This window comes from Micrasema longulum, unplaced genomic scaffold (assembly GCF_059751315.1).
Source record: "Micrasema longulum isolate JH-2025_06_02 unplaced genomic scaffold, ASM5975131v1 h1tg001591l, whole genome shotgun sequence".
NCBI classification, from domain to species: Eukaryota; Metazoa; Arthropoda; class Insecta; order Trichoptera; family Brachycentridae; genus Micrasema; species Micrasema longulum.
Genome location: NW_028278773.1, coordinates 182,059 through 196,070, shown reverse-complemented (window position 1 = coordinate 196,070; position 14,012 = coordinate 182,059). Strand labels below are relative to the sequence as shown.

General features: G+C 34.0%; 2 protein-coding genes across 2 annotated transcripts in view; both read left to right on the top strand.

The window, feature by feature from the left end:
• Positions 1–14,012, top strand: part of LOC148274761 (uncharacterized) — a 125,647-nt gene that overhangs the window by 25,549 nt on the left and 86,086 nt on the right. The window lies entirely within an intron of this gene.
• LOC148274762 (uncharacterized) lies at positions 2,031–5,379 on the top strand. The gene is made up of 2 exons (XM_088236634.1): positions 2,031–2,246; positions 4,053–5,379. Exons 1-2 carry the CDS (start codon positions 2,102–2,104, stop codon positions 4,565–4,567), a joined length of 660 nt encoding a protein of 219 aa, XP_088092760.1. The 5' UTR covers positions 2,031–2,101; the 3' UTR covers positions 4,568–5,379.

Here is a 14,012-nt window from a genome sequence, read left to right as displayed (position 1 = left end):
GGGAACTCCTTCTATATTAATTCTCTTAAATGTTCTTCATTTCTGTTGTTATATGTTAATATATACAGCTCCCCAGGGAGTTGAATCCAGTCCTTGTCTACAAAAATTTGGACAAACTCAAAATATTGTTGATGTAAATATTCGTTATATTGTTTAACATAGAAAATCACAAAGTTACTAAATCAAGTAGAAATTTTATTTACAAATCAATGAAAACTCATTGAAGTGAAAATACAGTAGTAAATTATTTTTTTAAATATTACTCCCATGACCGACACCGACGCAACGTGACGTAAACGTACGCGAAAGAGAGAGGAGATATATTTTCCCTCTCACACTCTTGTTAACGCTTGGTGCAAGTTTCAAGACACGCGAAACAAAAGCGAAACCGCCTGCTCTAACACGCGATGCTGCCCATCTTTCGTCTCGCTCGCGAGCCGTTCCGCTATCGAGCGGTGGGCCTAGCACGGGATGGCATTGGAGTTTTCGTTCGTAAATAATTTGGACGAAGCCGAAACGATCGCGAATACGAATGTCAATGAGGAAGTTCAGTGGTTTATTTTATTTGTCAATTGATTATCTCAGTGAGTAAAAAAACTTTTAAATATTTTTATGTACCGTTTTATCAGCGCTATGATTTTTTAAAGTTGTGTTATTTTGAAATTACTCCGCGTGCCACAAGTTGCCTTCGGTGAGTTCTGCTGATTGATTGACTTTCCGCAAATGGGAAATCAATCACAACACTCTTTCATTGGTTGATTCGGAAAAACAACCATCGACATCGTTCAAAGTTTCATACATTTTCAAGAAATTACTACCATCATGCCATTGCTCCGTAGCGGTAGGCAGAGAGGATGGACCCCCACACTCGTCATCCTGACATGCATTCCTAGTTTCTTCCACATTCATACATTTTGTCAAACATACCCTTTGGTTGTGTCGGGTTTTTACGTGACCAGACTTGAGATTTTGATTTTTCTGATCATGCCACGTCTTTCTCGGTCGTCCATGTCCTACGTATAAATAAATATAAATAAAATATTAAGAATTAGAGATAAAGTAAAATAAAATAAGATAAAATAAGACTTTATTATTGAAACTAAGTATAAGACAAAGAAGTATGTTTTAAGACGCGCATTTTAAATGTTTTTTTTTTACAATCAAATGGGTCAATAATAATTCTTTTTCCTCATCCCTTAACCTTCTTACGAGCTCCTTTTTTACTCATGTCTTATATAATATATTCTTTTTATCTTTACTGTGTAACATGTTCTTCATTATATTTGTGAAAAACTTAAACTGGATGCATGTACTATTTTTTATATTTTGTATTCTTATATAACACCTGTTGTTTTTCCTTAATAAATAAAAATAAAATAAAAAAAATACTGTAAAAATTTATTTAATAACAGGCACTATAAAGTATTTGTACCGTGTTATTTCGAAACTGTGTAAAAAGATTACACAAACATCACTCTGTCAGATTTAAAATTTACACTAAAAATGCATTATGTAACTTAGTAGACATTATAATAATAAATATGTACATCTCCCTTCCCCTCCTTATCCTCTCTTCAAGCATTCTTGTTCTGATCCCGCCCAATTTACAGTAACTTAATGTTCTTAAAATAAATATTTAAAAAATCTTTGATTATTGAGTACATGAAAATAACATTTTTATATTTATAAATTATATGTATTTATTTAATATGTAATATATTTTCTTTACTAACTTTGTATACTATGTGGAAATCTGTTATTAGTTCTGAGTTTATACACTATATCTGTTTGTTTACTATAAATATATATTTAGAACTGTAGATTTCCCAAATAAAATAAAATGAATAAATAAATAAAAGTGATTCCAGTGTAGCTCAAAAACGGACATTTCGTCCAAACGATCGTAACCATTTTCGTTGCGTTATGTTTGTGCCTAGTAGTCTGACCGCACCACGCTCGCCACCCTTTCATCCGTTAGTTCACTGTTCGCCATTTTGTGTTCGTTTCGCGTCACGTCCGCTCTTGTTTCTTTCTCGCTTGACACTGTTTTGGTGCGAAACTCAGCATTATAATTGTCGCAACAATCATTCGCTCGCTCAAAATGGACATTAATATCACCGAAAAACTAATTGCATCCGTCAGGAATCGACCGATACTATATATGGCGGGTTTCACGGATTATAAATACAACTCGCAGAAGACGCAAGCTTGGAACGATATTCGTACAGAATTCAATAATGAAGACCGTAAGTATTTTTTTAACAAACAAGCATAATCTCTAGGTGACTAGGTAATAAGTTTGTTTACAATAGCCGATTAAGGTGTTCACTTTAGTGTGTGATGGAAATTTCTATAATTTTATTTTATTTCGTTATCATGTTAAGCATAAAATATCGCACGCAACTACACTGGCTCAGTATCAGGCGTAGAATAAACATTCACATTCCATCATTTCTTCACAATATTTTAAATAATACCACTTCGCCTGTTTATCTGAGAGACTTCATCCAACCTCTTTCACAACACGGGCTATCTCTTCGTTCTAGTAACGAGATAACCCTTTTAATACCCTGTCGTAGCTCTAATTTTCTTGCCTCCTCTTTCACAGTAGAAGCCGCTCGATTGTGGAATAATCTACCCACTAATGTTAGGGATGCCTCCTTTATTTACATTGAAATCAAGATTAAAACGTCTTTTTTCTAAATGTCTGAGTTATTCCTTTCTCTTTCTTCTTTCCTTCCTATCACCTCTTCTCTTCTCTCTTCATAGTTAGTGTAAATTTTTTAGTTAATTTTTGTTTAAAATATGTCCATGTGCTTGTAATTTTCTCAAACTGAACGGTTTGGGTAGGTAGAAAGAAATTGCCTTAAGGCAATATGCCCGCCTTTATATGAATATATATTGTATATGTATATAAAGTGTCAAATAAATAAATAAGCATAATAGGCCTTAAGTTAGATTTCGAAATTTTACAGTAGTTTCTGTTTTATTTCGCAGTAAATATCGCTATCATTTCGCAGTACTTGCTGAATTATCTGACAGTAGATACTGTTATTATTTCGATATGTTGCTATCATCGTTCTGTGCAGCTATTATTTCGCAGTACATACTGCTAGGTTTTGCTGTATATACTATTATTCCGCAGTACTGCTATCATTTCGCAGGAGATATTGCTGTTATTTTGAAGTAGATACTTTTGTTATTTTGCAGTACCTACTGTTATCATTTCGCAGTAGATATTGCTATTATTTTGAGGTAGATACTTTTATGATTTTTCAACTACTATAATTTCGCAGTACTGCTATCATTTCGCAGTAGATTTTGCTGTTATTTTGCAGTCGATACTGTCATTAATTTGCAGCAAACACGACTATTATTTTATTTTGCAACAAATATTACTATTATTTCGCAGTAGTACTATTGTTTCACAGTATATACTGCTGTTATTTTGTAGCATTACTTACTCTTTTATTATTTAAACGGAGCCTCGTCTTCGGGGAATCAAACCCGAGGATGTTAAAGAGCTCGCCTTCTACCCAATAGCCCGATATTTTACGGATCTGGGCTTGGAGGGGGAGATTTAGTCAAATGTTAACTCTCGCTTTCCACACAGTAGCCAGAATCTTTATAAACCTGGGCTTAGAGGGCGAGAAGTGTGCACGCGGACCCGTCACAATAGATCTTCACAGGTCGCAGTGACTTCACCACTAAGAATGATAATACTCCTTTATTTCCGAGTACTTCTGTATAGGCAAATTTTTCATTACAATGTGTATAATGAATGCGGAGACATTCATATTATTTTTTTATTCCTAATTGTGCGTTTTTAGGTTAGGCAAATAATTTCATTGGAATATTTTTGTCTTTTAGTTTATTTGTTACGTCTATTTCAAGTTCATGTATTGTTTTTAAATCACGCTATTTTGACTCATATTTTGCTTTTTTGTATTTTTTTAAATCTTGGTTTTATTTTTATCATGTGAGGACGCTTTTACAATAGTTAAAATACTAATCAATAAAATTAAAAGCAAATTTTGTAATTTGACTTTCAGTCAACGCGTTGAAGTCTAGATGGAAGAATTTGAAAGACACGTACAAAAAGTACAAACAGGCGAAACTGGGTATCGGCCAATCAAAAAAGCTGTCCAACTGGGTCTGGTCGAGCCAGATGAGTTTCGTCGACTCCGGTGTGGATGAATCCCAGACCACCATCACCAAAGAAGAGGTCGTTTGGCTTGACGAGAGAGGAAACATCGAGCGAAATGATTCCCCGGTAAGCCAAAACGATATCCCCTGCCCGAGAGAAGACGTGCAAACTGCCCGACAACCACGAAGGAAATTGAATAAATTTGGTGGCCCCAATAGGAAGCTGTTGCATGTCAAAAGAAGAGATCCCAGTGGTGATAAGGTGGAAGTGAGATGCGATGGTGTCGATTTGTTGTTTCTGGGTTATGCTGATTCCTTTAAGAAGCTCTCTCGAAGAAAACAGGCTTCTGTTAAGTTCGGCATAGCCAAAGTGCTGATGGAGGCCGAATTGGAGGACTTGCAAGACAATGATGATGCGTGAAAGAATTTCCGATTTTTTGCGGGCCCTCGTTCGCTATCCCTGCTATATCTATATGGATAAAAGGCAATGTTTGAATGGTTCTCCTCGATGGACTCTATAACTACCAGACCGACTTACGTGCGGTTTTCAGATAAATGTACGCCTTTGCCGCGAGAAAGTTTATAGCTCATAAAATCTTCAATTTATTAAGTGCAAAAAAAGTTAGGAGCGTAAATGGTTTTTTTATCCATCACCAGGGTTGCATTCGCCGAGAATGCGGATACAAAAAAATTGACGGAGGTTTTTTTTGTGTATAAAAAAAGCTGGTTTTTGAATGTTTACAAACAAAATTCGTTTTTTTATGGATCCTAGTTAGATTATTTTACTTAATCAGTACTATCTATTTAACATTTTTAATTTGTTATATACTTGTACATTTGTATTTATGTCTAAGAGGAAAAGCTGATCTGAAGCTACTCCGTGGGGATCCGTAAAATGATTTTTTTTTAAATTGTTTAAAAATTATAATAATAAATTAAATTTTGTACTTTTAGTTATTATTAATTTTTTTTATTTTTTGCAAGTGATATGATACGGAGTGGCTTAATACAGGTACGCTTTTTTTTAAAAATTTTTACATTCTATTTAGTTTTTATATAGAAAACTATAATTGGCCTAAAATTTTGGTTTATTTGTATATACTGTATTTTTTGTTGTAATGGCTGTTGTTTTCTTTAAATAAATAAATAAATAAAATAAATAAATAAATTATTTCAATGAATTCCTTATAATTTCTACCTATTTATTTCTTTTTACTCTTTATACTAAAATCATATCAACTAACTTTCGATACATTTTTGAAAATCGCACTCCTGATTAAAATGCATCCCTGAACAGATTTTGACATTTGCTGAAAGAATTCTTTATTTAAAAATAATGGATTATTTTATGTTTTGGAATTCAAACATAAACAAGTACTTGGGGTACCTACTCAATTTAAATATTTAAATATTTTTTACTTAAAGATTTGGATCAATGTACGACGTGTTTTCATGAAAGGTGTTTTCAAGGGATGGAAGAGTAGAAAAAGATGTTGAAATAAGAGTGAATGCGGGCAACAAAATGAACGGAGCACTGAACACAGTAATTTCAAATAAAAATATGCCAATCGAAGCTAAATTGGCAGTGCACAACGGAGTTTTAGTCCCAACACTTATGTATGGAAGTGAAACATGGAACTGGCAGAGGAATGATGAAAGCCGAGTGAACGCGGTTGAAATGCGATCTCTTAGAAGAATGTGTGGAAAAATCAATGTGTGACAGGGTTACGAATGATGAAATCAGGCGAGAGTGTAAATCTGAGTCGAGTATAATTGATAAGATTAAGAAAGGGTCTCTGAGATGGTTTGGTCACGTAGAACGAATGGACGACGAAAGAATGGTAAAACAAGTATGTATGGCGAAAATGAACGGCAACGTGAGGCGAGGACGACCAAGGAAGACGTGGCATGATCAGATAAACCAAAATCTTAAGTCTGGTCATGTCAAAAGCAGACAGAACCGAAGGGCATGTATGACAAGATGTACGAATGTGGTAGAGGCTAGGAATGTATGCCAGGATAGACGTGTGTGTGGCGGTCCATTCTCTCTGCCTACCCCTACGGGGAAATGGCGTGATGGTAATAGTAGTTAAGATTTGGAATTCAATCATTAAACAAGTATTTAGGCAGGTACCTACTTACCAATGAAAAGTTATAACATCATGTCTACGTTTATCCATACGGTTTTTACCAAAGATTTTTTAGTAACATTTGGTATACTTAATTATTTTTAATTTAAAGAGGAAACGCGGTCCGATTTTTTTTTAATACAAACGTATTCACGAATTTTCTCTCTGAATTATGGCATTAGAGAAATGTTTTTTTTCTCAATAACACCAACAACAAACTATTACGCCGTTTCCCCGTAAAGGTAGGGAGAGAGAATAGAACGCCACATCACTCTATCTTTGCATTCAGATCTCGTATAAAATAAACACAAACAACAAACTTCCGCATTATTTTGTTTATGTATGTTATTTTACTTTTAAAAAGAAAACAAAAAAAAAAACAATATTTACAAATTAACTAAAATTATAGGCCAATTTATTATTATTTTTAATTGGCCAATTTTTTGTAAGATTATCATATTTTTATGTATTATTCAGTTTTTAATTAATTAATTATACTTTTCTATATATATGTAAAAACAATGAAACAGAAATAAAGCGTGCCCGCGAAAATCCACTTTAAAAAAAAATATATAAATAATAATGAAAAAGAACATAAAAAGTTTTTTTTTGTCGACTAAGTTGAGTAACCCCAGAAGTTCAATCACAAATACCTATCGACTCGCTTAAAACATGCTAAGCATTTAAGCGATCATAATTAATAATAATGAACATGCTTAAGTTATCGCAGTCATAAGTCAACGCGTGTGTAATCTCTAAGTCAACGCTCGTGTCGATTTGTTTTTTGTTTTCGTCGTAAAGAAATACATTTCACTGGCGAAAAATCAACGTTTACTATAGGAAATAATACAATATATTACATTTGCAAAATAGTAAGGAGTATCTAATACAAGAAAGTAAAAAATTTCCAATAATGATGTGCTGTTCCTCGATCAACACAGCGCAAACTATGGCTCGCATGCATCAATGTTCCGATGGTGTCGTATTGTAAACTCGAGACAAGATCTGGACTTTTTGGTGCAAGTCTTTATAGATTATAAAATCACTAAGATAAACCGGATCTTGTCTTGAGGTAGTAATTTTAATTTTTTTTTGTCCTTGCTTTAATTTTTTTTATTGTATTTTATTTTATTAGTGCCTGTATTTATTATAAAAAAATGTATTTACATCGTTAGAACGGACTGCATAAGTCCGTCAAATAAATAAATAAATAAAATGAAATTACAATTACTATGGCGACTGCTTTTCTTGACATTTGACTTGCCAACTGCCAGGTAAATGCAATAAATAGCATGATGAATAATAAATAAATAAACAAACATATCAGTTCTGGAATATTTTCCATATTTACACTGGTGAAATTCAAATATGTGATGCGCAGCAGGATTATACGTCGCGGAACGTAAATATTTTCACATTTAACATAAAATACCTATCGGACCTTTGTATTAGGGAAAATACCTGTCAAAGAAAATCTACTCTTAGGTCAGCATTTGATTCAGGAAGAGGAAAACTTGTCGAAATCCTGCGCTCCCCGAACACTAGATTTGGAGATCCTGCTTTTGCCGCCGCCGGCCCCTCTGCCTGGAACCAATTGCCTTCAAACTTACGAATCATCGACAGTCCCAGTCAGTTCAGATCCCAACTAAATCCCACTTTTTTAGACTATCATACCCTCAATTTCAAATCTGGAAATATAAAATACCACTTTAGTTTAGTTAGAATGTAAGTTTAGGTATACAATTGTAAAGCGCCCTTGAGGTGATTTTTTACAAAAGTGGCGCAATATAAATCAGCCAAATATTATTATTATTAGGTGTTCACGGATGTTGCATTGTGATCGCGAATACGATAAAAAAAAACCACAATGATAAATTGTTATCACGTCGCTTATTAGCACGTCGATAGTTATTTGTGATTGAGCTACAGTTTAGCCTTCCTTTCTCCTTTTAAACAAGAGAAAAAAATATTATACGATCGTAGAGAGTAATCATGACTGGCGTAGGTATAATACGACATATATAGAACATTTTCAAATCATTTATTTCATTCCTGCGTACCTTGAACCATAACCCGTGACGCGCGTCATGCGTCATGCGTCATGCATCACTAACTCCTCAGCTGAGTTAGGTGTCTTGTTACGCTGCGAACGACAGGTGACATTCGATCAGGTGTCACATGACATATGACTATTGATTCTTGAAGATTTGCTCGGGCAGTGGACCGAAGTAGATCTTGCTGGGGGGCGAATACAACCGCTATCTTCATCGGTATGTATCGAGACGGTATACTTGACTTATCTATTATCTCTATCTTCTTCTTCTTCGGCCTTATTCTCTCCACTGCTGGATGGCGGCCTCCTCCAAACGTCTCCATTCCTTCCTATCACCCGCTTTCATCATCCACGTTTTACCGGCAATAGAGGCGATGTCGTCGACCCATCTTTTCTGTGGCCTTCCAACACTTCTTTTGTTTGCCCATGGTCTCCACTTTTTTATTCTGGGTGTCCACCTGCCATCATTTTGTCTCGCCTCGCCGAGTGTCCTGCTCATTGCCATTTCAATTTCGCTGCACGATCCATGATATCCACAACTCCGGTTCGGCCTTATTTCTTCATTTCTTACTCTGTCTCTTAGACATACACGGAGCATCTGTCTTTCCATGGATCGTTGCGTGCATTTTAATTTCTGGCTACTTTTTTTATTATCTATCTACAGAGGTATTACAAAGCCGGATGTTCCGAAATGCCGATACGTGCTCAGTTTTGAGGTGCGGTAAACGGGACTACGATTTATCTTCTTCTTCTAGTGCCTTGCCGGGTCCCCCCGACGTTGGCGATCACTACAGCGAAAGCATTTGTATCTGTCCTGCGCTACTTTTATATTTCGCAGCCAGGACGACTGCTTATTGATGTACTCGCCGTAGTGATTCCTGGGAAAAGATGACCAGAGTGGTTTCCCGTTGCCTTTTCTGGTGGATTTTTCTGTCGGGGTTACCTTCCCTTAGCTGGTTGGTTTTGGTTTTGAGGCGCCAAAAACTCGCCTTTCATCCTCTCGTTATCTGCTGTGAGACTAACACACCGCTATGAGTGTGATCCCACTGCCCGGGGTTCGCGGCGTGGATGCTAACGAGTTGGACTAGTCAGTAGTGTTGCCGATGGAATGCAACTGGGCGTTTGCAGCATTTTACAGAATCGCATCCTCCAGCAAGATGTGACTCACTGCGACCGTACTGACAGTACGAACCCCGATTTATCTACAATATATTATTTCTTTATATTACCATAAATTTGATTTTTTTAAGTGAATAAAGTGTCCATACTAGTATATATAAATATATATTTTTTCCATATTCCCTTCTCAAAAATGTTTTCCCTCTCTGTTGCAACAAATTTAAATGTGAATAACTCCCTAGGGAGGAAATCCAGCCATTCTGCCAGCGTTTGGGCATACTCAAGTCATTGGACAAAAGTTTTTACCTAAAATGCAACATATAAGTTCGATCGAGTCAGACTTGAACTTTTAACTTAAATTAAAAAATCTAAAAAGGCAATTTCCAACTTCCTGAGTAGCTTTAAAAACGGCTTAGACTCTAAGCTTTGATAAAAATACAAAAAAAATAGTACTTGATTGGCTATTATTCCCTGTAATCACTTTTCAAAGATACTGAGGTGGAAAATTCCTAAGGATAATTTTGATAAAAAGTGTATACATTAACAAAAATTAGCCGTTAGAGATAAAATGGCGACACTAGTAGCAGTAACCACAAGGTGAGAACGACTAAAGAATTTTCTTAACTCGAAAACTACACAACATCGCGGAACATACATGGAGGCGATTCAGATACCCCTCAATATGAGGCGCCTACATTTTGCCTTTGGACGTCACTTCTCCGGCCACCTTGTATAATAAAAAAATGTATACAAAAAAGAAAATGATATAAAATGAAATTATAATAAAGAAATTAGAATGTTTGTTTACGTTATATCTTTGATCTTCGCAAATTCGACCGCATAACCGAGTATCGCACGCAACTACACTGGCTCAGTATCAGACATAGAAGAAACATTCGCATTCTATGACTTCTTCACAATATTTTTAATAATCCCACTTCACCTGTTTATCTGAGAGAGCTCTTCCAACCTTTATCACAAGACGGGCTATCTCTTCGTTCTAGTAACGAGAAAACCCCTTTAATACCCTTTCATCGCTCTCATTTTCTTGCCTCCTCTTTCACAGTAGTAGCTGCTCGATCGTAGAATAATCATCGACCCACTAATGTTAGAGACGCCCCTTCTTTATTTACATTTAAATCAAGATTGAAATGTCACTATCTAAATATTTAAGTTGTTCCTTTATACTTTTTCTTTCCTTCCCATCCCCTCTCCTCTATTTATAGTAATGTTATTTTTTTAAATGTGTTTTTATTTTCTTAATTTTTGTATAAAATTGTAAGACTCAATATGTCCATGTACTTGTAATTTTCTCAAACTGAACGGTTTGGGTAGGTAGGAAGAAATTGCCTTAAGGCAATATGCCCGCCCTTATATGTATATAAGCAGTATATGTATATAAAGTGTTAAAATAATAATATGTACAAAATATCTGTTTTTTTTATTTTGCGTAATGGACACGTTAATGTAAATATATGTATTAAATTTATATAAAAAATGTATTTAGTAATAATATTCACACGCTGAAGTCTTTGTGGGCATTTTTTCCAAATTACGGTATAGCTTAATTTTAAAATGTATTTTGGTAATGAAAACTCTACGTGCATTGAAAAATAAACAAATGAAAAAATTGTATACTTATATTTTTTATCTGCATAAACTTAAAAAAACAAACACACTGAGCTGTATTCTTCATCCGCCAGTACAGAGCTATACGTTTCTGTAATCGAAAGTGTGGGAATTCTTTCGACTGTACATAATGGTCCACAATGATAGCCAATCGCCATTAGCCACATCTCGGGGCGCGCCCGAAACCGGTTATGCCAAAATGCCGTCAATAAATTTAATGTCCCGGCCGCGAACTGAAAACTTTTTACATTACAATCCTGTCTGACTACGCAACCACGGAGCTGCGGATAGATCTCGATTTATGTCGGCCGATTCATATTAAAACATTGGTCTCTGAGCATAGATTTAGTAGAGTTTTTAAACTTTATAGGGTGTTTTTATGTTTTTAATTATTTTTATTTTTAGGTAGGCAAAAAAAAATACAATACTAGCTGTATATATATTGTTGAATGCTGTTGAAATGCGATCCCTCAGGCGAATGTGTGGTAAAACGATGTGTGATAGGTGCACAAATGTAGAGATCCGTGAAGTGTGTAAGGCTGAGACATGCATTATTGACAGAATCAAGAAAGGGAAAGTGCTGCGTTGGTTTGGACATGTAGAGCGAATGGACAGCGAAAGAACGACTGAAAGGATCTACGATGCAAATGTTGATGGATGCAGAAAACGAGGAAGACCGAGAAAGACATGGCACGATCAAGTCCATCAAATACTTGAAGATGGACATGTCAAAAGTAGGAATAATCGGCGTGCGTGCATAAGAAGATGTATGAATGTAGAGGAAGCGAGGTCTGTATGCCAAGATAGAGTGTTATGGCGTTCTATCCTCTCTGCCTACCCCTACGGAGAAACGGCGTGATGGTTTGTTGTTGTTGTTGTTATATATATTTTTTTCGTGCGACGTTGGATAATTTTTGGATTGAAGGGATTTGATTTGAAAGGATTGAAGCTGTACAATGATATTTTGAATTTGTCCAAATGTTTGTAGACAAGGACTGGATTCACCTCCCTGGGGAGCTGTTTGTATTAACATATTACAACAGAGATGCATTTCACCCGCATAAATAAAGGTTTCAGCTCTTTAACTTCACAAACATCATCAGATAAAAGAATTTAAGGAATATAGATTTTTAAATATAGGCAGAATGGTGAATGTTACACAGTCTGTAAAGTGGCCACTTAAACCAGCCATTGACAGGTCATAAGCCCTGTAGATGCCTAGACTTCTATATTACCTTCTTTTAAATGTTCTTCATCTCTGTTGTAATATGTTAATATAAACAGCTCCCCAGGGAGTTGAATCCAGTCCTTGCCTAGAAAAATTTGGACAAATTCAAAATATCATTGTACAGCTTCAATCCCTTGTACAATGTGTTTTGAGATTCTGTTTTTTTCCTCATTGGTAATCTTATCTTTTTTTTACCCCTTGTTTCATATGTATGACATTGTTGTTTAAATTTTATTATTGTTTTTATTTTATTCATCCCCTTAATTATTTCATGTATAAAAATTGCCACATTATATACAAAGCAATTATTGAACCACACGTAACTACTGTAGTAGCATTTTATTTTTATCAAACAAAGAAAACATAGATAAACTAACTGTATTACAAAATAAAGCCTTTAGAATCATTTTGAAAAAAAACAGATATATGAGGGTAAAGTCGATGGTAAATGAAATGAAATTATTAACATATAAACAAAGAATATTTTACAATACAATGATATTTGTTCATAAAATTATAAACTCTAATAAAAAAACAGAATTTTGAAAAAAATTGATCGGAACCAGCATGAACACAATCACAATACTAGAGAAAAGAACAAAATTAGACTTCCATTTAGGAAAAAGCAAAGTCACAAAATTCAATTTTATTTAAAGCAATTAAAAAGTATTACGAAATGGAAAAAAATATTTATGAAGAAAAAAACATCAAAATTTAAAATAATGGTCAAGACATATGTGATAAACAATTTATAAATTAAATATATTTGCAATGTTATTATTAGAACACACATAACAATATGTATGATATGTGTGCCCTATTTTAAGATTTAAATAAAAAAAAATAAAAAAAAAAATATTTTGTTGCTTCAAATATGCAGCGGACGCGGAATAATGACGATGGGGCAGGGTGGGCGATATTGCCCAGTGGTGCATTGACGTTAGCCGGTATGGTCTACTGGCCAGTAACAATGTAACGGACCATAATAGACAATGAATGTAAATTGTGAATACGCGCAACATGTTTATTTATTTTAAGTTTATTTAGGAAACATAGACTCATTTCAGGTGTACACTACAAACCACACGGCACTGCAACATTACGTAGGATGAATTGATTACTATTATTATTATTTTTTTAACAAAAAACAACTTTTTAAAAAAAAAATAAGATACGTTATTTTTTGTTTTTTTTTTTGTTTTTTTTTTTTTTTTATTATATTGAAAACATATTATACATAATTGTATACAATATTCCCAAGGAGTTTTTTTTTAAAAAAAACTCATTTAGGGACATACAGATAACAATTTTTTTAAAGACGTTTTTAAATTTTAAACTATTATATTATTTACAAAAGCAGAAAAATTAAAATTATGATATACTACAAATTAAAAAGGGTATGAAAAATACTTGAAAATAACAAAATAAACAGAATACTAGGCATGGAAATAAATTCAAAATAATGTTTACATTATGCAATCTGGGAAAGAAAATTGAAAAAGTTTAAAAATTACATGTATGTATATATACATACTGAACTAGTACAAAATAAAATCATTTTTTTTAATTAACAAAATATGCGCACACCCAATACAGGTTAATTTTTTTTTATCAAAAACGTATTGAAATTATGTATACAAGCCAAAAAAAGTATATAAAAAGAAAAAAACACAAATAACATTTAAATAGTATTAAAAATTACATATAC

What these genes read in the sequence shown, in the direction of transcription:
- LOC148274762 (XM_088236634.1), top strand. Translation starts at nt 2,102, where the DNA reads ATGGACATTAATATCACCGAAAAACTAATTGCATCCGTCAGGAATCGA. An exon ending in AGAATTCAATAATGAAGACC is followed by an intron (nt 2,247 to 4,052) that starts GTAAGTATTTTT and finishes TTTGACTTTCAG; the next exon opens with TCAACGCGTTGAAGTCTAGA.